Here is a 27,501-nt window from a genome sequence, read left to right as displayed (position 1 = left end):
AAACGACGTCATGTAGCAAACTAACGATTAATGAATCAGATGCTGACAAAATTTCTTCCATTTCTGTGTAATAAGCGGCTGGCGAGATTTTATCACGACATTCGAGCCCTCATTCGCCATGTATACTTGCTGAATAAGTGTCATATTGATATGCCGTTGACTCGTAATAAGAGGTGATTTGTCAATGTGCACAATATAAACTTTGTTCTTTCAGAATATATTCCCTTCTGTAGATGGTTATGCGAATAATTGTGTGTGCTAGGGTATATATGAAGCTACTAGATTCTACTCGTACATTTGCTTCACGGTTCATATTGCTCAGACTTGACAGGTACAATGCTTTCACATGAATTAAAGTTAGGTTTTTATGAAAATAAGCGAATGCACGGCTCAATATGATGGTATTGGAGAAAAACAACTACAGTTCTTACACCACGGATCAAGTAAGCAAGCCAGTTTAACGTTCATGATAACTAATAATGGAAGCTTTAAACTTCACGAGCAGAACATATACAAGGTTGCACTGCTTTTGTAATAATGACGTTTTCGCGAGCTGATCAGCATGATTTCCATTTAGCATTTGAACCTACCAAGGGACATTAGTCAAGGTTGCAAATTAAGACAGGGTCGTCTATTTCCCATCTATAGATAAGAAACGACTTTCTCAATGACTTGAGTTAATTTACAGATTCTTTAAACTTTGCGATCTTGGTCTACCGAGATAAGCATTTGCCAAATTGGTGTAGAAGGCTTGTGTTATGGGGAATAGCTCCATCAGGTAACATGACTGCCGGATATGGCGGTCTGCATAGATGACCACCATCAATCTTAATAACTCAACTAAGCGGTTTACTTGAAACAATCTCAATCTCATCTGTCAAACTGGCTCCGTAAACCCTCGGCATCCTCAACAACGCATGTCTTTTGGCGATGCTGTCGGCCTCTGTCTCAACTCTGCATCTTTTAGACAAGCATGTTTGTTCTATGTTAAGTGCTATATCACGTATTATCGACTTGTGTCGACATATATGTACATATATCGCGTAGTCATAACTTTAGAGAAGAAAAGTGAGACTTCACATATTACAAATCGCCTCAATATAGTATGACCTAATAGATTATGGCCCACGGCCCATTTGGCTGCTCTACACTCTATTCGTCAGCTTTTCACTACAATAAAGCAACTTTGAAATTACGTGAGAGAAGACAGACAGATTCTTAGCTCTGTGTGGAAGGCCTCCCGACTTCCTCACTTACATTGCATTGTTTCCCATATATTTAAAAGCCACGCTGGCTATACCGGCGCGCCCTCTTTTTCTGTATTCTGTGGCATTTTTATTTGAATCCACACTCCAGATGCAGACTACCAAACTCGCTGTATAGTTAATGACTATTGCAAATTATAGCAAATTGCTATTCCGCTAAGAGAAGCCCAAATAGCTACACTATGATGATTATATTGACAGTTCTTTTCATTCAGCCACACTCTTCTCACATATGTTTGTGCTTTCTTATTTCTTGTAGCGATTGTTGTCAAGGACATAGTGGGTACGGGTGGTGCCGGCGATATCAGCGATGCATGTATTAAGATATATATGTATGTAAGAGAAGTATATGTTGAAAATAGATCAATTATTTTCTTCCCTCCAGAGTTCTCGTACAGCCCAGAACCAACCTTCTCAGAGCTGGGATTCAAATATGTCAAAGAAGTCGCGTAATTAATGTAACACTTTATTTTAAGAATGCAGAGAACATTCGATTACACTCGTCAAGTCAGATATAAGAGCCATCGGGATATTGGTACTCGCGATGAAGATGAGAAGATCAAAGCACCATTAAAAACACGGAAAGGCTCTTTACTAACATATTATAACACACAAAATGAGAATTAGATCTTAGGAAATGTTTGTATAAAAGAGAGCTGATCAAATTATGTAGACTTTTTCGTTATACTATGACAGCAATTGTAGTGTTGCAGTAGTCGAGATAGAGTTGGGTGAAGAGGAAAAGTAGCTACTTATGCCGGAGAAGTCCAACGTCGAGGCAATTTCTCAACAATAGGAGCCATCCTTAGGCTGACGCTCGATAACAAAGTGCGATACGACGTATTGATGCCCAACTGCAGTTTAGTCACATCTTATTTTAAAGGCGCTGTTCAGTGTACCTTTCTGTTCCTCTTTGTCGTCTATTCCCGTTTTTGAGGAGAAAAGTAGCTGTAGTACAACAAATCGTTTCAAGTATCCAGAGCTAAAAGTCTCACGGAATTTTATTTTATATTTCCCTAATTTAATTTTATTCACACACTCATACTACTAACGCTTATATAAAGCAGATTATACGAGGTTATGATTGGCTAGTCTAATGGCTAATCTGTCAGCCAATGTAGCATTGGCCAAATCGCTACTCGCTGATAAATAAAGATGCTGGGAAAAGTAGAATATTGCGAATGCGCTAATATATTATATATGAAGGATGTCTAATTATATACCTGCCTTTTCCAAGACGTGGCGGCAAATAGTGTTATCTATTCATCAATAGATACCGCCTTTACGAAAGTTAAGAATGCTGTGAAAGAAAAATGAGGCGACCATCATTAAAATTATGCATCCTTCTGCACGCCGAATTTTCACAGCATTTTTAACTCTCCCCGAGGCCTTCAATTATAACAGATAAAGCTCACTTGATTCGCCACCGGCAATCTCACATTAATTTTAGTCTCCAAAGCGCGCCCGCCGTATTTATAAAATTGCGGGTGGCCTTTGAGAGAGTTAAAATGCTGTGAAAAAAGACCCTCCCTCTTATTCCCGGCATCATCATATTTGAGCGAGCCTCAACCATAAATCGTTGAGATCGTTTTAAGAAAGATTCAGGGACCAGATACATGGTGCGGAGTATATGTTATTACATCATTTACGGTGTTTACATGCAGTAGGCAAGATGTGACGTTGTTTGAGGATCAAATCCAGTTACAAAGAAAGTAGCGCCGAATCAGGAGTTTGTTAAAATCCACATTGCACTCCATAATATTCTCTGCAGTTTGAAGACGAAGACAGTGTACATGCACTTGCCATGATACTTTGATCTAAGAACACCAAACCTCGAGCAATCTCATGGATATAGAACTTTGGAGAAACCAGTACTTTGCGTAGAAATAATTATATACTTGGCAATACACCTTTACTATTTCTGTTTGTACAATACCTCTTGTCAACCTATGTATAACTAGAATCCGCTCGGGGCTCAGCTCTTTTGAAACAAATTATCGGCAGCTTTACTATCTCACTCTGTAGTAAACCATATAGTAACTAACATCTTAATGTCAAATATGTGCCATGGCTTTAAAACTCAGCAATCAAAGCCCTGCCAGCGTTTTTATTGTATGTAAACGTCGAATGAGGGCGTGGTGTTGTAGTTTCAAGCCCTCAAGTAAATCCTATCCTAGCAAGTGAAATATGTGAATAACAAAAATGTGAAGCTAGAAAGACAACAACATCTTACAAAGACTAAGATATATCTCATCCATCACGAGACTATATCACGCCTGCTCGAGCACATCTTGAGCAGGATACATCAGCGCATCTCTCAGCTGCGATATTATGCCAAAGCTCACATGCCAAGACATATATATAACGTTATATATTGGTCTACCATATCTGAGACGTCAAAAAGCACAATGACATCAGTTAAGCCGGCGCCGCACACAAGGCTGCGTCTCTCATTTATGACAGCTCTCTTTTTCTCATCATCTCTCGTTTATCGCTCATAGCAAATCGCGTCATGTCGATCTCACAGACAGATAGCATAGTAACATTAATGATCAAAAAGCAATAACAGTAAAACTCCTAATTCATCCTGCAACAGGCTATATTCTCCAACGGCCGCCGCGCAAGAAGGGGGTGAGTTGCACAAGGAGAAAAAAACACCACCGCCACCGTCATCGTCACCCATCACCGATCTCACAAGAAATCCTTCTCACCACCATCAATGACGACATCCAACGTGCAAGTCAGATGCAGATCGACAGTGCATTTCTCCTTTCGGAACGCCCTTCTCCGCATGCTCTTATAGGCGCCTCCCGATCTGATTGTCCATCTCCACTTCTCCATCTGCAAATTGCAACCCTTTTTCCGCATCTGGGAATCTGCGAGGATGCACGTCGACGTCAAATGTCCGGGAGAGCCAGTAAGAGGCAGCCAGACCCTGTGTGTTCGTGCCTTGTTTTCTTCTTTTTTTTATCCCTTCCTCTTTAGCTTCGCATCAAAGACAGCCGATGTACACACTCCTCCTCCCTCTGTGCCGTTAGTGATGTCTCGCAGGGAGACAAACATGATCAATCATTTTCACTTTACTTCTTGGTCTCAAGCTGCAGAGGAGCTCGGTTTACTCTGCCCTGGTCTGCATGGCATGATGTACATGTATATGTGGCTTCATTACTCGCCTATGCTCTCCCATTCTCCCATTGGTAGTGTGTTCCCTCCACGCCTCTCCCCAAAAGAGTAAAAAACCAGGGGTAATGTTCCGTGTTTGTATTTTTAGATGCGTGGTACTTGGCGGTACTTTTTCTCATCCTTTCAGCTTGTCATATGTCATATTTTATTCCCATTTAAGAACATATGTAAAGAAGTACCTAATCTTTATGAGGTGGGAGATAAATATTTGGATCACAGTCGTTGAGGCACTGGGTTTGGATAGTTAATATAGAAGACACCTCCTCGGCGATATTTTGGAAGAATTTGGGATTAATTTACTAGAAATTTGGCAAAGATGTAATTTACCCGCGTCACAATGACTCAGACCAAGGGTATATGAGTAGTGTACCAAAACACGCCGCTCATTGAGCGAGAGATACATCAAGCAGAGGCATATTCGACATTGCACGGATTTTCACTATGAAGATAATGGAGTCGAAATGCGTATACTGAATGCATTTTCACTTCATTATGAAGTATATGAATCGGCTTTTTGTAATTTAACCATGAAATGAACAAGTGTTCAGCTGTGTTTTACCCATATTACAAGTCGGCAGTCTTTCTATCCCGAGTTAGGCGTCACTTACACGGATACATCTTCATCTTCCTCTAAACACCACCGAGACACCACATACCTAGCAGTCTTATTTCGTTCGTGGGCCATAAAAAGAGTGGCGTTTAAAACGTATTCATGAATGAATATAAAGAATGAAAATTAAATCTCCAGCTTTAGCCATCCATTCCTACAACTCTCACCAATCATGTTACGGTACCAGAATCTCCCAAGTTTAAAAGGCAAAGCTCTTAGATTCCGATGACCCTGATCTTTAATAATCCGAGTTCGCTCTTGGTAACATGTAGTCTTATGAGGATCTACCTTATTATTATTTATCTGGTTTATAGATTGTAACTACACGTATTTAAAAGCGGAATTTTCTCGCCGTTCCAATGCTTAAATAAGCCAGAACGCTAATCTCACAGATGAGAGACTTAAATAGCCCATTTACGCCTACATGCATTCAACGATGAGAACAAAATACATCCAGCACGAACAATCGCAAGGCAGTAAGTATGCCTGGCATTGTGTATCCTTACAGCATATATTGAGATTGGGTAAATTTTGCACATCATATGAACACTGCAAGCACAATATAAAGTACAACTTCAAATATACATACTCGTATTACAATCCCAATCCCCCTCTGTAGGTCGCGGCCAGTCTGCGTCGCTTATTTTAGACGAGCTGTAATAGTTGAATACACGTAACCATTATCTCAGCCACAGGCCATTGTCATTTTTAAAATACAAAAGCAAAATTATTGAAAAGATGCGTTCTAGCCAAACAAGGTGATAGATACGCTGCGATTTGTCACATATTTGCTTTACCGACCGCCTGCAAAGCCCTCGTCAATTCACAATCAAAAGGCGGACCGCGAGAAGTATGCACTTAAATCTAATTTTAGCTTAACCTTCCCGGAAATGATTAAAACGCTTGAATTTCCATTTCCATGACATCCGCAGCCAAGTGCAGCGCAGCAGTATCTCGTCCCCTCTAGTTGATCTTGTCATGTAAGTAATCCAGAAACGCAAGAGGAGAATGTGCACGACAGTTATGCAAGCACTAAATTTATTCTCCCAAATACACAAAAATCTATGCCTTTTTACGCGTACACGTACGCGTAACTCGGCCGTCTCCGTATAGAGTCGCGGTGCTGGCCCTCTCCAGCTAACCTACCCTATTTCTTACACGAAGATGAAGAAAGCCATAACTGATATACTATAAAACACCTCAAATGATCTAATTATGAGGCAGCTTTCAAGGCCCTTGTATCGACTTAATTAAAGTTGGCTAAACTTAAAAGAAAAGCTCACACAACATCCGATTCATGCTACAGCAACCACCATTTCTAGTTCTCTATTACGCAACTGGTATTACGGAGAAACGGACATTACAAAAGCATTTTCCAAACAGTAAGAAATGTTAGGGCAACAGCCTCATCACTAAAACGTACACGGCCGTAAAGGGTAATTTGCATTCGCCGAAAATCTCAACATATCTGTGTCTACTGGGGACCATCTGGCCATCGGCATATGGGCTGACATTAATACAAGGACATGAGCAGAGTTTTTCTTCTTCTTTCGGCTTGTAGAAATAGACTCCTCTATTGCTTCGCCAGAAGCATGTCGATAGGGCGCATATCGGCTAATTCTTAACCTAGACGTTCTCATCTTCAACTACTACTACTATCAAAAGACCCTGTGCTCATACCACTTGTTGGCTTTGACCTCGCGTAGGGAAATTTGGTTGTGGGCCAGGACTTCTGCATATCTGTAGTGCGGAATATAAAGAACCGAGATGCAAGCAGGCCTTTTTCAAGTAAAGCCCGTCTATTCAATTATTAGGGAATGAAATGGCGAGGGGAAAATTGCTAATAGCGTCCGGGCCTCATAGGGCTCCAAGCAGAAGCGCCGTGAGGATCCGATCTACGAGGCGGAAGAGGGCCCGATTCCTCCGGTCACGCCACACAGACGCGCGACTAACACTGTCGTTAAGAATCAGGCAATGCTCCGTAGAGGATTCTCGACTCGCATCTTGGACTTCTTGTGGCTAGGTCGGTTCGGATCGCAAGGCGGCTATGGCCTTGAAGAAACTTCAAACGCCTTCCGTAACGGTAATCACTCCGTAAACTTGGTGGGAGTGATAAAAACAATCACAGAAATGGGGCCGCTTGTGAATCGACGGCTAAGAAGATCGCTAGCATAGTACGGTCGGATCCGCGAGCGCCCCTCACTCGCAGCACATGCTCAACCCGGAATATTGGTGACGTGCCTGTGCGCAGAGCTTGTCCGCGGAAACGGCTTCTCCTTTGGCTGCAGAAATGTCGAGATTGATGCACAGAGTTGCGAGCAAGTCGATGCAGCGCCATTCCATCGCTCCTCAAAATGGGCAAAACTAAATGGAGACTCGATGAGACGTTGATCCTGGACACTTGCTTTGGCTGAGGATTTGGCATTTCCGCCATCCCACGCTCGTACAAGCCGAGTACTACTAATAGTATTACTCTGCATATCCAAGTACATAAGAATGCTGCCTTGTGTGCGACAGGCAATGCCACTTGTGCTGTAAGCCAGCGGCGACCTCCGCAGTGGGACACTCAAACGGTCCAGTAAGAGTCCAATTGACGGACTGGGGTTTGCTATCAGTCGGGCCCGCAGTTGCTTAAACGATGCCTTTGCATGCACAACGACTTTTGCCGACTGCAGTGTGAAAGGGTCAAAGTTATGCCATGCTTGTACAACAAGGTGGTGACCAGGCATGGAAGACCCCCGACGCCAATCTGCTAAAAGACCTCATTAGCCGTTATGCGGTTGGCTGCACATTGCATGACATGTCCTTTACCACTTTCCACGCTCCCTTACCCCCATTGGCATTGAGCGTTTACTTGTACAAGTAAGAAAGTACAAAGTAGATACCTCGCACTTACGTATAAATCCCTCTATCGCGGCGAGACAACTGCCGTTAGCTGGGCGTGCGTGAAGAAGAACGTGGGATGTTGTTGTTGGAAGATAGACAGACCCCTAGTAGGTTGAGCGCCCACATATCCCGCAATGGCTAAATTCGCATCATTAACAGTCGCTTTCTTCAACTCTCGACTCGATCCAGTACACATGTGGCAGTACCTTGTATCCATCAAAGAAACACAGCACTGCCCAAAAGGTCGACGTGCGTCACGGAAGAGCATCCTGTGCTTCCGCGACGCTTGAGTTGGCTACATGTAATAAAGAGACGTCCTTAGCAGCAAGATTACTACTTGTACTGTACTACTGCCCCGTTGCTGGCCACGCCTAGTCTACCCCGTAGTACCTGTCTGGGCCGCCAGCCATCAAATATGGAGGCCGATCATCGCGGTGCGGAGCATCGCATCCCGCCATGGAACCTTGGGGCCGAGGCGTCGCCGCGGGACGTGGATAGGGCAGTTCATCTCGTACTCGCAATGAGTCAAAGTCTATACCATCTTGGTTAGAGGACGATATGGCTCTATAATGATGCTCGGTAGTACTAAATTTGTGGGAAATAGAGACGAGCGCTAATCACAAGCTAGATCTGCAGCCAGCGCCCGCCAGTCGGCTCGTCGAGAGACATTCGTGCATTAGATAGCAGCATTCACTTATACTGGCAGACCATAACGAGCTGAGACGAGCATACGAGCATCCCAGCACCAACACCACCAGCAGCAGTGATAGCGGCCACGACTGAAGGCAATCCTACTGCCAGCTGTCCAGGCTAGTAAACCGGTTGAACCGGCCCGGGTCTTTTTGCCTCTTTTAACGAGCATTGAGTCCTTGAGCACTCCCGAAATACCCCCCTCCCCGGTTCTGCAACAGCTCGGTATAATCAAAGTTTGCAACGAGGTGAGCCTGGCTCAGCAAGTCAGCACCTAGCAGATCGCGGACCAGGCCCTGTGCTGCCGAGGAAGTACAAAGTATGTCTGGCATGGCTGTATACAAGTATAGGTAAGGTAGCGGTAAGATTGTGAAGGGCCGGGCGGAACGCAAGATGCCGCGTGCCTGGCCTAGGAGAGGCAGCACGACGAGCATCTTGTTCGGAGTACAAGCACAGCGCAGTAGCACGAGCAGAAGGTGACATTTGAGAGATTGTGCGAGGGTATTGGCCGACTTTGACAGATCAAAGTGGGCTTGGCTCCAGGGGATGGTAGGACAGCGGAAAGCTGTTAGTGGCTGGTTTGTGCAACGGTGGATGTGAGGTTCCGGGGTCCTTGGAGAGATTCAGGGCTAGGCCACCGAACGCAAGCGCAAGCGCAGGCACACGTACACGGGATACGGATCCAGGCCTTCGCTTCATAGACGAGCCTCAAGCTTCAAGCTGCAAATCTCGTAGACAGAAATGGTACCAGATAGGCTCCATCCGCGGTGAATTACTCGTACAAGTAGGCCGTCCCGGGTATAGCATATAATCGGCAGCGGCAAGTCCTCATTACTCCATCGCGCCCCCTGGTGATCAGTTGGAGATTTACCTGCGTTCGGAGAGAGAACCCAGCAGCTCTTATTTTTTTCTCCTCTCCTTTGCTCTTCCTCCCCTGCCGCCAGCAAGCACTGCAGAAGTCTGGCCAAGGGGGCCTGCTCGCAGAAGCAGAGAACGGGAAATAGAAGAGTCAAAGACGCGCAGCCACGGCACAGATACAGCAGGTAGTGCTGATCTTGCAACCTGAGGACCCTGGCCTCGCAAATGCCGCGGAGAATAAGCAGTAGGTCCTCCATATTCCGTGTGTGATAGCACTCGTACGAGAATGTGATAAAAGCGTGTACACGCATGTGTTCATACGGGTTAATTCGTAGTAGTCTGCTGCAATGGCATGGTATCGTAAGAGTGCCTGTTCTTTGCAGTACCGGCATACCTGTATCACAAGGTGAGAAGTGAGAAAGGTCTCAATCTAAACAGAGCAGGGGAAAAAGACTGCGCAGGGGCATGATGGAGTCGCTGTCAACATGAGGTGAGGAGTTTTACCTTGCAGGGCAGATCGTAGTGGCTGCACTCGTACTTTGTACTCCTCCTCCGCTAGCGGTCTGGTGGCCTTGCATCTTTGCTACAAGTCGAAGAAGATATTTCGATGCCTGATGGATGCAGGTAGCTATAAAGAGTTATCCTGTCTTCGGCGTTCTCCGGTCGAATGGCATTTATGAGCAGAGTATAAAGTACCAATGGCTATACAGGTACTTATGCACACGTCGCCTCATTGTTTGTAGGACTTGCACGGCATACAGTATAAGTACCTACCCAGGTATAAAAATAAGTAAGAACATACTTCGTACGGACCTCTTTGGCCCAGGGCCGGGCCAGGCCACGCGACGAAAAGCAGGGGAAAAGCGAGACAGAATCGGAACAATGCTACAGACACGATAGACGAGAGGGACCCTGAGATTACCCTGAGATTCCGCTGCGCTTGCTGAAGCAGGGCGAGTACTCTTTCGCCCGTCTTGCATCGGTATCTCGTAGGTACCAGCTGGGTATTGTTGGCACAGAGCGCTCGACGTGCCCTCTTTATACCGTGTCGCACGAACTACTGGGGAGGTACTCGTCGTACACGGCACGGCACGGCTCGGACATGTAGCTTCCCGGAGCCGTACTCGAAAAGCCTCATTCAGCCTTGAACCAGCATCTGGACTGCTGGATGCATAGTCCGAGATGCCCCGACAAGAGACCATTTTTCGCTGCAAGATATCGCGAATTCTGGAAGGCCTCGGTGCTTTTCTCGCTGGGCTGCTTCAATTGCCATACTTGCTGGTATCTAGGTAAGGGGGACCTTGTCCTGGATTACTAGTACGTAGTAAAGGTAGGTAACATGTCATTTACAGACCAAGTATGTGTGCGTATGTAAGAAGCGCTTCTCCATTGTCGAGTGCCTTTTGTGCCGCCAGAAGCAGCTCCCAGGAGTCCACGGCCTGGTCTCGGTTCAAGGCTCCCCTTTCTCTTAGTAGCTGTTCCTGGCCCGCTGCATCGTGGAAGACGCTGTTTGGATACCGAATTTGTCCCGCCACTTTTTCTTCTTCTTTCACCTTCTTTCGCTTTTGCCGGGAATCACATCCAGATATTGGACCACATCTATTTCTGCTTTCTAGCAACCTTATTGTAGCAATGCCGTGGGACATTTCATGCTCAATATCCTTGGATTGTTCCCGAGGTGCTCTGTAGACAGTCGGCTCTTTGAACCTCGTATGATAAGTGTGTCGTATTGTACACACAACCGACAGTTTTCCCAGCCTATCTCATTGCTTCTTTTTTTTGCCTGTTTTCGCCTTATCAATGACGGAAGCATGCATCCAATATGTTAGTATCGTTGCATCGCATGCTTCATCTCAACTCTCGTACATGTACGACTGCTGTGTAATGTCAAATTAGTCTTTGAAGCCAAGCCGCCCCGTTGGCGGCGATGATCTGCCGCCGTCGCGCCCGTGGCGCGGACTACCCGTCAGCCGTGTCCAAAATAGCCAGCCACATGCCTCAGACAGCTCATCTCTAACGACCAGCCTATAGGATATGGACCGTGCATTCCCATCATCCAACAATGGAACAGCTACCTACGTGTTCGTGCATTATCCATGGGGGTACACGCATATACAACAAGAATGCGTGCCCGGTCGAGGGCTGGCATGCTGCCGTGTGTTGATCTGGTCGAATCGACCGGCTCAACTACTCCGTACCTTGGCTCCGGCCTCGCCAGCATCGATTTGGCTCATCTCTGTCATGGTGACATGGATACCGGCTTAGCCATTGCAGGCGACATGGCCCATATGCGGCGGATCAAGGTACGATAATGTCCACAGTAAGGAGTACCTGCATTTCAGACGCCAGCTGCTGGACGCGCTTGGTCACTGCGGTTGCGAAATGGCTGGAGTCTGCAGTCTTCCTTTCGCTTCTCTTTCTCTCAATCTGCCTTCTAGACGGTGTGTGCGACGTCGAGATGCTATGCAAGGCATCCCAAAGCGAATATCCCATGGACAGCGCAGGCACATCAACAGCAAGGGTCCGGACAGCCCCCAAAGAGTATCTCTGTCCTCTTACTACATCTAGAGTAGTATGCTCTTCATGGAGAGGCCGGCGTCCTACCCACCGTCTCAGACGTACTTGTAATATGTAAGATACCAGAGGGGTCAAAGGACGGTATTTTTGCGTCCAAGTTACTTGAAAGATAGTGTGCGTGACGCGGCAACCCGTACAGTTGCATAAATGGATATACTATGGTAGGCATAGGCAGTTTTTTTGTGCTTAAGCAGCTGCCTATCCGCGAACAACTCGCAGCTTGCATTGAAATCGTGGATCTCAACACCAACTTCGTGTTGTCTTTGGCTGCGAATGGCGATGCCTCGTCCACCCACCACTCCCACGCTTCTCCTTTGCATTTTCTAGCTCATCACTTACTAATGACATCCAATACCTGCACTTGCAGACTCGCGTACGCATATGGCAACCAGTTAAGCTCAAGGTCTAAGCTTGCCCAGAGCCCTACTAGCACAGGCTCGATGATAACAAAGTCGCAGCGCAGGCAGAGTGCAGAGTGCAGAGCACAAATAAGTGCAGGGCAGCGCAACGCAGCGCAACGCAGCGCAACGCACAGCGCAACGGGACCCACGGAGGCTGGACGACTTCGCAACAAGAGGCTCCATACTTGTACGAGGGTTGATGCGCTGAACCCTGTCTGGCCTCGTCGCCTTGCCTTTATCCGTTATTGCTGTTAATCTCCAAATCGCTGTTTGCTTGCTCGCCCTGGTCCTCGCCTCCCGCATTTCCATAGGACTAGCTTGCTGGCGCCATCGCCCCACGGCGATTGACTGCTCGCAAACGCTCGCTTGGCCAAAGGACCCCTCCTCGGCCCCATTCCATCGACGGTTCTCGAGCCCGCTGGGCAACGACACGGCGTCTGCGAGTGGCCAGCTGGGCGGATGCTGAAGGCGAAAAAAGCACCAATCTCCAGCCTTCAGAAGAGTCAGTCACAAAGTCACAGCTGACCGGCGCCAAGGGAGGACTGACTCCAGCAAGTAGCGAGCCTCCAGTGGCCAAACGGCGAGCTCACGCCACCAATGGTGTATGTATTATGGCCTCGCTAAACGCTAGGCGAGCTCATACGAAGTAGTATTACAGAATATAGGCCGCCTTACTAGCAGTAGGCTGGATAACCTATCGCAGGCCGAATACTGCGAAGAGCGCGCCGCCTGGATGCTCCTTTAGCGTGTCGTGCGGGCAACGATGAGAATGGAATGGTCTCATTCCCATCACAGCTCCTTGCACTTCGTACAGGCAGCGAAAATAACAGTCGGGAGAGCAAGAAAAAAAAGGCCCGCCGGGGTCGGTGGCTGTGGAGTTGCAAAGTCACAAAGCAAAGTTACTCGTAGTATTTTTCTGAAGAGCACTGGGCAGCTGTGCTACGAAGTCGCCAGCTAGCCCCAAAACAAGGCGGTACAAGCAGCAACATGGCTGTGAATTGCAGGAATACAGCCACTCCCCTCCCCTCTTTCAGCGTCTCTCCTCCACTGCGTGCCGCCCCCTACCCCCCACCCCTCCCCGAGGCCCCCCGCTAAACACCACTGCAGCGTCTACCAAAACACCCCTGGCCACCCACCTTTTGGCGCCGTCGATACTGGCAAATGCCCTGTATGGGAAATGGGCTATGGTGGCTACCCAGGTGCTACCTAGAGCCAGTAGCGCTGGCCTCGTTTGCGCTGCGTACTTGGCGCGTACTTGTGCCTACCATGGTACGTGGCTCTGAGCACAGCAAAGAGGTTGCTAATTTCATCCTCCTCATCTTGTTAGCATGCATCTACTATCTGGCTTCACAGGCACCTTAGCCAGACCCTCTTGGCTCCATCGTCTCCATGCTCATGCATGGCATTGGCCTGGGTTATATCGGAAGCTTGCTTGATGGCGCCGGCCCGGCCACGACCGGGTTAGTATCGCATCGTACTATCGTCTTTTGCTATATAACTGTCGTCAAGACGTTCCCCATCATTCAATGTGGCTGCCATGTTGCTCTCTTCTCTCTCACGACTTCTCCCTCCTCCTCTCTCCTAATTAATATCTTCTCTCCAGGCTGCTTGGACTCCTAAATTCGTCCAGCCTCTCTTCCCGTTCGTTTGTCTTCGTGTTGTTTGCTGCTCTTTGTGCCCTCCTCTTGTCAGCCTTTCTCCCTCCTCTCGTACTTGCCTTACAAAAGGGAAGTTGTACATATACGCCATCTTTGATTCTTTCCTTGTTCTTTTGCAGCGTATTGGGGGTCTAGATCTCGCCAATTGGCCTCTTTTCCGTTATTGCCTTGTCTTGAAAGACCTTATTTGGGTTAGAACACTCGCTCGCTTGTTCGTGGCTACAGAAATTCGCCTCACACGCGCGGTGGAGGCAGGCGGAAGAAGAATCCGGGGTCTCGGCTTCAATTGGAGCTTTTAACGAGCCCGTTGCAAGAGGATACTTTCTTCAATCCTATACTTCTTCATCCTCTGCATTGTGAAGAGCTGCAGAGACAGCCAGAGAGAATTTTTCTGCCCAGTGCTGGATACCCCAGACAGGCTTCATCTGCTTTTGATCAACCAAACTCCTCACCTCTACGACCTACAATCGGGAAACGAACGCCTCATGAAAACATAAACATCCCCGGTCTACTTCGTGAAGAGAAAACTTATCCCAGCAACCCTGGCTGCCCCACACCATGGACAGGTTTCTTAGTGAGCTGCCGGCCAAAATGATGCCCCTGGTCCCCTTCAGATTACCTGCCGTCGAGCCTGGTTTTTGGCAATCCGCAACATTCTGGACATATGTCTTTTGGATCCTCTGGTAAGTGGCTTTATCCCACCTCTTGGCTTGGGTCTGGTGCTCTTGATATCAAACTAACATGTCATGCTAGGCTCCATCGATATGTCCGGCTGCTTGTTCACTGCGTCAGCCATTGGACCTACAAGTCGAAGCCGATCCCTAGCAAGCCGTCCTTTACCAACGAAGACGTCACCGTCATTATCCCTACTATTCATAATGCATTTGAGGAGCTTCGACCGTCGCTTCAGAGCATCCTGGCCTGTAAGCCTGCTGAGCTTATTCTGGTCACAACGCACGACAAGCGCAAGGCTCTCGACGAGCTGGCCAAGTCTCTCAACTACCCCAAGGTCCGCGTCATGAATACACCCATTGCCAACAAGCGACTTCAGGTCTGCGAGGCTCTGCCTACCGTGGAGACTCCCATCACCATCATGGCTGACGATGATGTGGCCTGGCCATCTACCTTGATGCCCTGGATTCTGGCCCCCTTTGAAGATCCCAAGATCGGCGGCGTCGGAACATGCCAGAGAGTGAAGCGCGAGTGGACGGCCCCGTGGTCTGTTCGCATCTGGAATTGGCTCGGAGCCGCATACATTGAGCGCCGCAACTTTGAGATCTCGGCTACTCACAACATGGACGGCGGCACCTCTTGCATGTCTGGACGCACTGGAGCCTACCGATCGGAAATCCTCAAGAGCCATGATTTCCTCGACGGCTTCAAGACCGAAAAGTGGAGAAAGTGGATCTTGAATGCTGACGACGATAACTTTGTCACGCGATGGTTGGTGAGCCACCAGTGGAAGACCTGGATCCAGTATGAGCGCGAATGCGAGATTGAAACCACTCTGGAGAATGGCCCCAAATTCCTGTATCAGTGTTCCCGCTGGGCGCGTAGCAATTGGCGAAGCAACTGGACCAGCTTGGTCAAGGAGCGGCACGTGTGGAGGTAAGTTGCACCTTAAAATCGGGGTTCATGACCTAGTCGTGGTCTAAAATAGCGCGAGCGTACTAACGAAAATGACTTGGAAACTACAGACAACAGCCTTGGTGCACCTACGCTCTCCACTTCGCGACCTTTACCTCTCTCGCTTTCGTCGTCGACCCGCTTCTGCTTGCCTCGTGCTGGTGGGCGACGGCTGAGTGGCATGTCCAATACCGACACTACGCCTTTTGGGCCCAGTTCATTTTCATGTTTGGCTTCACCAAGTTCGTCAAGCTCATGGGACTTTTGTTGCGAAACCCGAGCGATGTCATCTTTGTTCCCGTCTCTATCGTCTTTGGATATTTCCATGGTCTGATCAAGCTCTATGCCCTTATTACTCTCAACATGGTGAGTTTTTCTTCTTCTTTCCCTCTCCTCTCTTCTTTAGCCAGTTAATCAGTAATTGGTGTTAATAAATTCGCTACAGACGTCATGGGGCAGCCGAGCTGACGGCGATGCAAATGATGCGCAGCGGCTCGCGCCAGCGCCATCACCATCTAAGGTATTGACGACTCCTCGTGGTGCTAAGTCGCTCATCCGCTTTAACGTCCGTCAAAAGGGAGGACAGACGCAGACGCGGACCGAGCAAGATTCGGCATGGGAAAAGCGCGGATACGCTGCGTACGACTCGGGCACTTCATATTCCGAAAAACGTGAAATACAGAATGGCCATGATCAGCCACAGTCGATACACTTCAGTAACGGTTCTGAGTAATGAGTCATGATCAATTAATCTCCCCTTTTTTTTCTTCCTCTTTTTTGGGGGGTACCTTTACATACACAAAAAAGAGGCCAATCCCCTAGCTCTTGTCTAGTTGGGATTTGGTTTTATGTGAGCTACGAGAAATGATATTTTTTTTCATGGGATCTGGGGTTTTAGTACCTTGTCATGAATTTTAGGCATGATCAAAAAAAAGGTATGCCCTATTACTTTTTTATTGGGCCGTTTAGGGCGGGGTGGAAACAACAAATTGCACTACGGTGGTATATTCCAGCAGAATAATGGGCTCTGCTGTACATGGACATATGGGACGGAATGGAATGGAATGGATGGAACGCATGGACTTTTTGGTTGATTTCTAGGGCAATGTATAGGCGTTGATTTGGGCACACGAGTCCCTGCTCAACAGTGCATTCCCGGGACTGTTATGGCTTTGACAATAGGTGGCATTGCCATCAGGCGTTGATTGCTTTAGACTGCCCTTTTGTTTTTCTTCATATTTTTTTCCGCTTTTCAATGGAACGGAAAGGGCCGGGGACAGGACGGGATTTACAAAATTTAAAAGATGAAAATCACCCGGATTAGTACATCACTCAGAATGATATTAGCACGACGAATTCGTCGTTGGGAAATCTCTACGGATTACCTAGGTAATAGAATTGGTAATTTCTTTTCAAAACGTGGCAATGTCTCAGAAAACACACAATTGACTCACCCAGCATGGCAATGTATTCAGTTTCGACTTCTGCCTGTGTGGCTGGACGTTAATTGGTCCGGCGATAAAAGGCAAAAGGCTGTGCCCGGGCAGACGGTGTACTGCCATTGGTCACCACCACCTGAAGTGAGACATCACGGCTCTCTTTGGTAAAAGTGCTGAGAATCTGATAAGTCATGCTCGTGATTTGGCATCCAATTACAGGGTACACGTCTTTTTTCTCTCCCTCTTACTGCTTTAACTTTCCCTTCAAAGCTGCAGGCCACGCAATATAGTACAAAGCACGGTGAGTTGGATGAAGCACTTAATACGAGTAAATTGAGCAATCAGAGCGAGCCGATGCAAGGGCCGCCTCACCGAAAATAATACATATGAAAGAGCAATATGATGTGTAATATGATAATTGAAAGGGGGGAGGGGAGGGACAGCATGCCACTTTACACACTTTGATTCGAAGACTTGGAAAGAGAGAGAGAGGAAAAAAAAAAACAGGACACTTCGCATCCGACCTACGAGATGCAGTTGCAGCGCAGACGGGCAAATGTCAAATGAGGTGCCACTACGTATGCGAATGTGGCTTGCGGTGCTGAGTTGCACGACATATATGTGACCGGGGCAGAAAAGATGATGAGCCAATGGCTGGTGATGGTAATACAAGGCGGCAGATTTAATAGGGTGCCGGCCAAATAGGCAGTTATTATTATTAGCTACGAACAAGGGGGAGGAAGGAGATGGAGGGGGAAGATGCAACGCCATGTAAGGTAATGTAATTCTTGCATGATGCGGAGATCTCGATGATATGCATGGGATACACGCTGGGGAGGGATACACGCACGTCAAGCAGTTGAGGGTGAATCCGCATTGGCAAGAAAGGCAAGACTAGACATGAAGGAGAGGGGGGAGGAAGAGAGATGGGATGAGATAATGCAGGCCGAAGAAGCCAATGGAATGGTGTGGCGTGGTGTATCGAATCCTCTTGAGCTCGTGATGGCAGTAGTCCCTTGTCATATAGCTCGAATAGCTACTGATGTAGGAATAGAGCCGGAGGGGAAGTGGTGTAAGTGAAAGACTACGCGAGGCTATAGCGTCGATAAGAGAGCTGCTAGTTGACGTCCGTTTGGCACCGAAAGCAGAAAGGCTCGACGGCGGGTGGGACACAATTGATGTGCCTGCTGGGCTAAAATGGCAGTTTTTGATCGACGCCCCTCCCTCCTAAAAGAAGACGAGATAATAGCCGGGGGTGGTTTGAGGGCTTTCGCTGATTGAGCCTGTTCCGATCACGATCACGATACCGAGCACAATGATTCCGGATCATCCTTTTGGCGAAAAAAAAGGGGTCGCCTTGGAGAGAGAGGGAGGGGAATGGGGCGCTGCGAAGCCTCCAGGTGGCTTGCGTGAGAGGTGCGTCTGCGGCGGCGCTTTGCCCGTTTGCCTGCGTGAGGTTGAAATTGACAACTGGGAAGCAAAAATGAGATCAAGTTGAATTGAGGAGGGGCGTGCGAGAAAAAAGGCTGAGGTGGGAAGGTGGGGTGCGGAACGAGGCGTGCTGATCAATGGCGCAAGTACCACAAGTAGCTGCAAGTCACTTTGCGGCGATGTGGGCACCTTTACTTGGCCTTCTCTCTTCTCTTCCTCTTTACAGCACTGGAGCCACCACATGCGACACAACGGCCTTTGGACGCTGCACTTTAGCCCGGGCAACTGGCGCGGATGAATTGAAGCGAATTGCAATGACCGGTACCTTGCATTGCATGGTTCTGGACCGCCTCTTGGATGCGCAATTCCCCGACGCTCGCCTTCCATTGGCCCTTCTGGCGGGATTTGTGATGTGTGTAATAGGGGAGAGGGGCGACGACAACCTCAAGCATGTAGTATGTACGTATGCGCTGGACGTGGATCCTGCCTATCAAGCCGTGCCATCCCATGCCTTGCCATGCGGCGCGATGCGATGCGATGCGATGGATGCGATGGGTGCGATGCGACCATCGCCCTCTTTTTTATCTCTCACGGCCAGACGCCATGCCACTTTCTGTCGGACGTGCAGCTGCAGACGCAGGTCCAAGCTAACGTGGTGGAGAATAGCACAGCAGAAGTGTGGCTTGCATGGCCATGGCCTGTTTTGCGTGAGGCCCCATAAAGCTGGATTCGACACGGCCCAATGAGCGATGGTGATGGCTTCTCGTCAGAAAATGCTGTCATATCGCACTGACACTGGCACACTGGATATCCCTATACGAGACTTCAAAGGATGCGAGTGATGGGCGTGCTGCTACGGCACCGACAGAAGTACTTGGCCATTACTACAATCATCCTTCCACCGTTCAGGTCGCCTCAGATGGCTGCTCTTTACCAAAAACGAAAAGTTGCCTCTTAAGGCCTATGTCTTTAATTACAAGTCTGGGCGATGGTGTCAAGGGATTCCCTTTTCTCTCTAGGCAATTTACCACATCATGCACACAAGAAGTGCAGCCAAGTGTCACCTGCCAGCCTCGTCCGACTCGGGACCCGGGTGAAGCAGAGCAGCCAAACAGGCCCAAAGAGGAATCAATACTACAAGCCCCCCCTCCCTCTTGGCGGCGATGTGGCGGCTAGCCACATGAGCCTCTGGTCACTGGATTCGAGGGGATTCGAGCTTTTTGGGCTGATGGCTTCCTCTCTGCTGCCGTGAGAGTCGAATCAAGACAACTTGGTGCGAGGCTGTTTGAATGGAGGGGGGGAGGCAAGGAGGCTGTGTGATCCGGCGTCAAGGCCCATGTTGATCCGTCTGCCGACTAAGGGTTCCCGAATGGGGCTGATCTGAGGCCCTATGTCGAGCTATTTCGTGCCGAATGCAAGACCCATTGATGTGCCCGCTGGGGCCGAGTTCGCGCGCGTCGCTGATGATCATGATATGACGAGTACCGGCCGATACTGCCACGCATAGGAAGGAACCCCTACCTCTACCTACCGCTAGCACGAGTAGTTATATGACCAGGCGAACGTATAGGGCAGAAGATGGAGACGAACGGTGAGATACGGCGAGCAAGCGCCTCCAGCGGCTCCGCAACCCCATACTGGCTTGTGCGCTGCTGCTGGCGGCCGCTGGGGCTACGCCGTCGTTACTTGGAGCTGAAACGCCTTGTGGTGAGGGGATTCTGGTCCTAGGATGTCTTACATTAGCGACGAACGACTTGATCATCAGGGATCATCCATGGAGGACGTGGTGCCAAGTGCTGTAGTAATACTACCTACTCGGTTGAGGATAGAGATTTCCTTGATTTTCCTCCTCCTTGTCAGATCGTATTGAGGCTGAGACGAGCGTCATCTGCGGCTTCGACGTCCGATGAGGCTGGAGGGCTAGCTACATAATAGCTGCTGCTCTAGATATCCACAAGGCAAACAGGCACGGGACATTGCGTTTGCCAGAGAAGGCTTGGTCGTCTGCAAATAGCGTGAGAAAATGCAGCGGCCACTCGGAGCAATTGGGTTACTTTGGGGAATTATGTCCGTGGCTCATCACAGCGCTCAGCTTGGCTGAGCAGCCGAGCACCTTGACGTCCTCTGTCTTCTTTTCATATTTTGTGGTGCCAACTGCATGTGCGAGTGATGTTTTTGTTGAGCCTGCCATTGCTGCTACGTTCGGCGTTGAGTCTGGCATGATACTACCAGATGGCAAGGGTGCGCCAAGATTGGCCGTATGCAGGGCCCAGCCCTTTAGGTAATCCACTGCAATGTCCGGAGAGACATGAATGGTCCGAAACCTATTGCGATGGATTTCGGCCGTGCGTCACGGCAGCCGCCGCCGTTGCCGCAACGGCTGCCACGATAAGACATATAACGAGTCAATCAAGCGACCTGTTGACCCCGCTTAAGAATTAGATTCTTCATACTGCTGTCTCGTCGATGTTTTCAACCAGCCTCAGCGGCATGTCGGGGCGGACGGAGCGGGCGGCCTGTGGCTGTAAGCGGGAGGCAATAAAAGGCAAGCGAGAAGCCAGCAAGAACCGCATGGAGACAAGGCCCCGTCTAATGCGGAGAAGAGGTGCGTGGCTGACTTTAGCGGCCCTCTTTCACCCATTTCGAGCCCGGACTTGCTTGCTCGTAGAGGCATGGCTTCTCCATCGTTGGTCGAACAATGTGTTCGATAGTACTGAGGTACACAAAGAAGCGATAGCCATGCCCCACGTCGAAATCCTTTCGGAGTCACAAATTAAGGGTCCAACGAGCATTTCTAACGAAGTGGCGTCTGTGAAAAGTGCTTGTATACACTTGCATGCTATTTTGGTCACACACTCACACAGATTTACATAAACATGGCCGGGAAGAAGGCCATGGAAAATTTTGGTCGATTTGCTATGTGGTGCTGCTATGGCAGAATCATGCAAAATGGCCGCCACCAAACGGCAATTACTGCCACTTATTGATATACATAAGCGCCTTAGCACCAGAAGCATTGTCACATTGCTGATTAGCTACAGCTTGCCAAGTTTTTTTTCCCCCCCCTTGATGCTTGAACGCATGCATGCACATATACGAGCGCATCTTGTTGGCCCTGTTTATGGCTATTTTCATACTCCCTTTCCACCTGCAGAGCACGATGCGATGGTCAGATTTGGAGCGTACGGCTGGTTTCCTAGCGGAACAACGCAGCAATCTGTGGATATGTCTCGGAGCCTACTAGCCCAATTCTCTTTCTTTTGCTTTCACCCCGCGAAAGGCCGAGATTAACAAGTCAAGCTGCTCTTCCTGTCGCTTCATCGCTTGGAGACCATGGTGGGGGAGGAGAAGAAGCTGTCGATGAATGGGCGTGGACTACGTGTACACATGTGCTGTCTCTCATACATACACATGCTGAGGGCGCAAAAGTATCTCCGTGATGGCTAGCTGGATGCAGGTTGCATGCGATGCAATCTGTAGCCGACAGGTCAAAATCTGCAGACCAAAGGCTTGTTAGAGCTTAGCCGCTCCAGTCCATCTAAAACGAAAATTTCAACGTGTGCCATCGAGGCGCCCTGAGTGCGCAATTCCTTCGCCTGTGCCACTCACATGCCTAGCAAATGCCCGCCTTACATGTACCCTGCATGCCAGCCAACCACAGGCCGCTTTTGGCCGCTTTTTGCGGCGTTACTACGATGTATACTCTTGCTCTTCTCTTACACGTCAAAATAGACAGGGCACTGGCTTGAAGTTTAAAATTCCAGCCACCGTACAGTTCAAAACTGTCAAAACAGAAGCTTTCGGACGGTGGAAGAAACGGTGTCCGACGAGCCGGTCCGTCCGGAAGGCTAATAAAGCCTGTTTGGACGGGCAATGACTCGTGGAGACGAGTTTTTGCTGAGCGGATTTCTTGCTCTGTCGGAAAGGCTGGAGAGGGCACAGAAAAAGAAATGTCTTTATCCGCCATAGCCAACAATGAACGATGTTGACATCTGAAATCGCATCATGGCAGGCCCGTATGCGCACGTTGCACCATCGACGTCCATCAGCGCCCTGGCGGCACACTCCCCGATATAGGGGACTCTCCGAGCGACATCGCCCCTCTCCGATTGTTTTTCGCGGTCCTCTTTCTTGCGGTAGCCTCCCCCGGATGTGTTGCACGCAAAGCCAGATAGAATGATTATGATCCATTCTGCACCCACCCGAAGTGAGGTCCATTATATCGTGGCGGCAGTTTATCTCCCTAAGTCGGGCCACTGCGGGACGTATGACTGCAGTCTTGATACTAAACGCGGGGGAAAATAAAGAAGCAGGGCGGACAGACAGCACTGTTTGTACTAACTGACTGACTGACTCTTCTTCTGCCCAACTTGCTTACATATTAGGCCTACCACTAATACTACTAGTACTACCACCTGCCTGGCTCTTCTAAGCTGACGGATGGACAGACGGACAGACGGACAGACTTTAAGGCTTCGTCTGATACGGAGCAGGCATGTGCATGATACAAAACACAGATTCACAGGTACCAAACCCAAAACCTGCAGGTGGCAGAGAAGGCGCGGCAATGATCGCTGTCCCGCGTACTGTACATGTACGCAAGATAGAGTGCCCTTGCAAGCTTTGACTTGGCATCAAATTGGCGCCGCATGGCTTGTGGCCCCCCCTTTCAACTGCCAGACTGTTTTCGCTTCGGCCGTATCCCACACCATCTTCCTCTCCTCCCTGTAATCGCCATTCTCTTTTATCAAAATGTTACATACGTCAATCATACTTCCATCTCTCTCTTCGGTGATTTTGATTCTACCTTGCATATTTCTACAGAAAGGGAATTAGCCGGCATCTATTCTCTCAACTGGCGGGCCAGTTATATCTCTTTGGTGACAACTCCTTGCTTGTGGTTGTGCATCTATCTCTGGATTCAAATTCTGTCAGATATAACATATTTTACATGTGTGTGTTGTGTTTGCCTTTTCCTAATCAATGCCAGGGCCTCAGCCTGCGGGTTGGTAGGTAGTAGTGGCAGAACAAGCAAGCGAGCGATTGAGGCAATACACATCGCATTAGCTGAGTGGGAATTGGATGAAGAAATCTCCACTCCACTCCTCTCTACGTCGTCCTCCCCCGGCTAGCTAGTCAGTGGAAGCCCCAGGCGAGAGAATACGGGGACGGGGCTTATCGTCTTTCAGGTGAGGCGTCGCTCGCTTGCCTTACTGGCCCTCGAGCGGAAATGATGGATCGTGGCATCATGATGGATGAGGGAAGGCGGATGAGCCGAGAGGGAGGGGAAGCTGCAGTGCTACTACTATACAAGTATAGCAGTCCACCACTATTGCTACTCGTATGCCCAAAAAGAGGGAGTGTGCAGCGGAGAGAGGTGGACGAACAATTTTGTGCATATTTTCGACCGAGCTAACCTCTAGCTGTGGGGGCCATGATACCAAGATGAGGGAGGGGGAGGGGGAGAATTGGAGATGGTAGCAGATGGACCGAGATGGAGATGGAGGGGGCGTGAGGGGCGAAACGGCAGACGAAAGAAAAACGCTGCAGTCGTGATGCCGAAATGTTGAAATTCGGCATCAAGCGTGCATGATGTAGGCAAGTATGGAGCCAACGTTTAGACATGGGCCGTTGCAATTTGCCAGTCTTGGATTGCAATAGAAACGTATGTACGTGTCATCGTTCTTCAGGCTTGGAGGGATTTTTGCGAAATTAGACGGTTACAATACTAATATTATGGTACGATGTTGGTTTCTATCTTCTTCCCCCCTTGCGATTTGGTAAGTTGGATACTACTTCATACGATATACGTGAACCTTGGGGCTGCTTCGTCTGCCGCTCTACCTACGCGGGCCAACAGAACACATGTCAAAAGAGTTAATTTTACACTAAAAATTTTTGTTTTTTCTTGGCTCGATAGTTCCAGGTCTATTGGAGATACCGAGGCAAAGAAAGCTGGTCTAAAAAAAAAAGTTCCTCTTGGCTCAGTCGATGGCTGTTTTCTCCTGTTTGAATTGAGCTAGGCAAGCGTCGTGTCGACAGCGGATGACCAACAACACTTCTCAGATGTATTATGATTTGCAAAAGCCCGGCTCTCGTCGGTGCCTCCTCTGTATTTGGTATTGGTTCTGCTATCCATATGTCCCTAGGCTAAACGCCCGCTAAGGCCTCCGATTTTGCGTCACTCACCCAAGGGTACTGGTATAACACGAAACTAGTAAAAATTGACAATTTTGAAAATGACGACGGGAGATCCGGCTATCGATGGGTGCGATCTGTCAATTTTGAGAAAATCAGCCTAGTACGTGTCTATGTATACTCGTACTCCCACATTCCGTATCCCAGAGAAAGTGTTCAGGGTGGGAGGGGGACGCTATCATTCGACGGCCGCAAGATTTAGCCCCAGTGGTTATGTAAGAGCTAAGAGTGGCAGGCAAATCATTTTTGCCACTTTTTTTTTGCTGTGTTTCCTTTCTTGCGGCGTTCAGCTGAGAAATGATGGGGGTCTCGTATCGTTAGTTAGCGGGCTGAGTGAGGAAATCCAGCCCTACAGGTATTATTTGAAGGGATGCTGTTTAGTTGAGCTGAAGGAGATGTAAGGGCGTGAACATGGATTGGAGCGCTAAGATTTAGTGGTGGTTGCTGATGATGGTGTTTTTCTACTGTGCTCTTACTCATAAAGTTGATATGTCAAGGTGAGAGTACATAAATAGTTACATCTTACGAAAGTCCTAGGCAAAGGATTTCGTGTTGAGACGGGAGTTGGAGGTAAGAATGTAGTAGAAGGAGGAATGAGTCACCAACTTGTGCTTGATTTATAATATTGCAAATATTTGTTTGACATTACGTTATATGCTCTGTATTGAGCAAGTATTTGGAACATGAATATATCTACTTAGTGGTAAGGAATGAATTTGATGGTTGTTGATGCGCTGCGGCCTGTCTCGCTACATGTTTTAGTTTAAATCATCTATCCATTTTTTATAATGTAGATGGCTAAAATGAGTGATCTCCATATATATTGAATTGTCAGTCACCAAGTATCTTTACAAGAGAGCCTCATGAAATATGTGATAGTAGAGAGACTTGGGATAAAGACGATAGCCATGGATAGGGGATGAGATCAATTAGATTTGGAAATATTGAGCTTGAGCTTCACAAAAGACACTTCTTTTATTCTAGATTGAATTGTATTATTGTATTATTCGGGTTGTAATTGGCTTTTCGTATTCAAGAACGATTGGAACTCCTATTCGTTGCTACTCGCTGTCGCTGATTTCCTCATCTGCCTGAATATATTTGAAGTAAAGAAGCCCGAGAGTATTCTTCGATGAATATGTCTTATCTTTTAAGTTGAATAATGACGTGAAAGAGTTTAATGCTGAATTTGGTATTGGCGACGAATGTTTGTATCAATTTTCGTTCTGGCTTGTCAAACATCTGAATACAATTTTGCCCTTCGCAAACTCACACCGCCAGCTAATCCCAAGCGGCAATTGAAGAATAGGCAAATTATAAACAATTTTACAGATGCCAAATATATTAAAATCTCATTTGCTAAAGTACTATCAATTTTACCGAAGAGTTGGTTTGTAGTTCGTCATCGGCTGCCTTTCAAAACAGAGCCCACAATCTACTCAGGAGGCATTTTCAGCTGTCAATGAGAAAGACAATGGCAACCCTAACTCAAATGAAGGCGAGTTTGAGTGATGTCATTAGGTCACACCCTGCAAAATATTCAGTGACAAAATATTATGCGCCTTTGTTGGAGTGATTGGTAGGAAAGGAATGATGGTTACATGGGGCGCTTTTAGGATACCCTTGGTGATTGGGAACATGGCCGTGACAGGTGAATATCTTGGTAAGATAAGTAAATACATGTAGAAAATAACATGAAAAATATCTCCAAGGCTTCATATCAGTTTATATCCCTCCATACATCATCCGTATTTCGTTCACCCGCATCTCATCTTTTACACAGTTTGCGACTCCAGGAAACGACCTACGCAAATGGAACTCTCAATAATCAAAAGCATGGTACTACGTAAAATATAATAACATATCAATTAGAATCTCACAGAATTCAGCTGGCAGATATCCCAGCATGGCTATGACACAATGAGATGCTCCATGGAGTCCAGCGCTACAAGCGCGGTTTATAATGTCCTTTGGAGCGATGACGATCATATTTCCTGGAGAGAATATTTCATCAAGTAAGAAAATTACTTTGCTATCTCTGATTTCCGTTTACCACTTCGGCTAAATTGCTGTACAGATGCAGTTCTGTATCAGTGTCCGTCCTCTGTTGCCGGTAGTTTTCTCATCCCACCCAGCAGCCGTCTTCATCCCACAAACACAACCAAGTTTTGGAAATGTAAGATCAGATGTCGAAATCGGCATCAGTATCCATTTTATCGCTAAATTCAATAAAATTTGCCTAATTCCATGGTTTGGTATCTCTTAACCGGCTCGCTTTCTCATCTCATTATTTCCTATATGTGGAACACTCAGGGCGCAAGGAGGGGAGAGACTGATTTCAATAAATTACTGAAAATGGATTGATTCCGGTTAATACAATTCTTATCTAGTAATAATATGAATAATATAGAGACGCGTGATGATAAAGAAAATTTATACTTTTTTATGTGTGCTTGTGACCTACTAATTCTTAAGCACACGTAATCAGCACCCTATCATAAATACCAACACTTCTAATGGCCCGAATGGAGAACGCAGTAATAAAGACATATGATATGATAAGGGGTGCGCAAGTGAAGTAATCAAGTATTTGTATACACCCCTTTGAAAGAACGATGAGCATTACTCCGATAGAAACCGAAAAGACGTATAGCTCGCCTTGTCTCTGCGCTCTAATGC

General features: G+C 47.8%; 4 protein-coding genes across 4 annotated transcripts; 3 read left to right on the top strand and 1 right to left on the bottom strand.

Moving 5' to 3' along the window:
• Positions 1-11,554: 11,554 nt before the first annotated feature.
• GGI43DRAFT_282834 (uncharacterized protein) lies at positions 11,555-12,194 on the top strand. Its single transcript, XM_083201249.1, has one exon. It carries the CDS (start codon positions 11,804-11,806, stop codon positions 12,125-12,127), a length of 324 nt encoding a protein of 107 aa, XP_083063096.1. The 5' UTR covers positions 11,555-11,803; the 3' UTR covers positions 12,128-12,194.
• Positions 12,195-14,388: 2,194 nt separating this feature from the next.
• Positions 14,389-16,581, top strand: GGI43DRAFT_282688 (nucleotide-diphospho-sugar transferase). Its single transcript, XM_083201247.1, has 4 exons — positions 14,389-14,811; positions 14,882-15,736; positions 15,826-16,120; positions 16,200-16,581. The coding sequence occupies exons 1-4, from the start codon at positions 14,687-14,689 to the stop codon at positions 16,485-16,487; spliced, it is 1,563 nt and encodes a 520-aa protein (XP_083063095.1). The 5' UTR covers positions 14,389-14,686; the 3' UTR covers positions 16,488-16,581.
• A 3,332-nt stretch (positions 16,582-19,913) lies between these two features.
• Positions 19,914-20,462, bottom strand: GGI43DRAFT_282612 (uncharacterized protein). Its single transcript, XM_083201246.1, has 3 exons — positions 20,440-20,462; positions 20,215-20,342; positions 19,914-20,157 (listed from the first exon to the last, which is right to left on the bottom strand). The coding sequence occupies exons 2-3, from the start codon at positions 20,258-20,260 to the stop codon at positions 19,952-19,954; spliced, it is 252 nt and encodes an 83-aa protein (XP_083063094.1). The 5' UTR covers positions 20,261-20,342; positions 20,440-20,462; the 3' UTR covers positions 19,914-19,951.
• A 505-nt stretch (positions 20,463-20,967) lies between these two features.
• On the top strand, positions 20,968-21,546 carry GGI43DRAFT_282550 (uncharacterized protein). The gene has a single exon (XM_083201245.1). It carries the CDS (start codon positions 21,091-21,093, stop codon positions 21,496-21,498), a length of 408 nt encoding a protein of 135 aa, XP_083063093.1. The 5' UTR covers positions 20,968-21,090; the 3' UTR covers positions 21,499-21,546.
• Positions 21,547-27,501: the final 5,955 nt, after the last annotated feature.

Source organism: Trichoderma evansii (genome assembly GCF_050947405.1).
Source record: "Trichoderma evansii strain SZMC 28006 chromosome Unknown GGI43scaffold_4, whole genome shotgun sequence".
In the NCBI taxonomy this organism is placed as follows: domain Eukaryota; kingdom Fungi; phylum Ascomycota; class Sordariomycetes; order Hypocreales; family Hypocreaceae; genus Trichoderma; species Trichoderma evansii.
The sequence above is the reverse complement of the archived record's forward strand: the minus strand, read 5'-3'. Positions and strand labels throughout refer to the sequence as shown.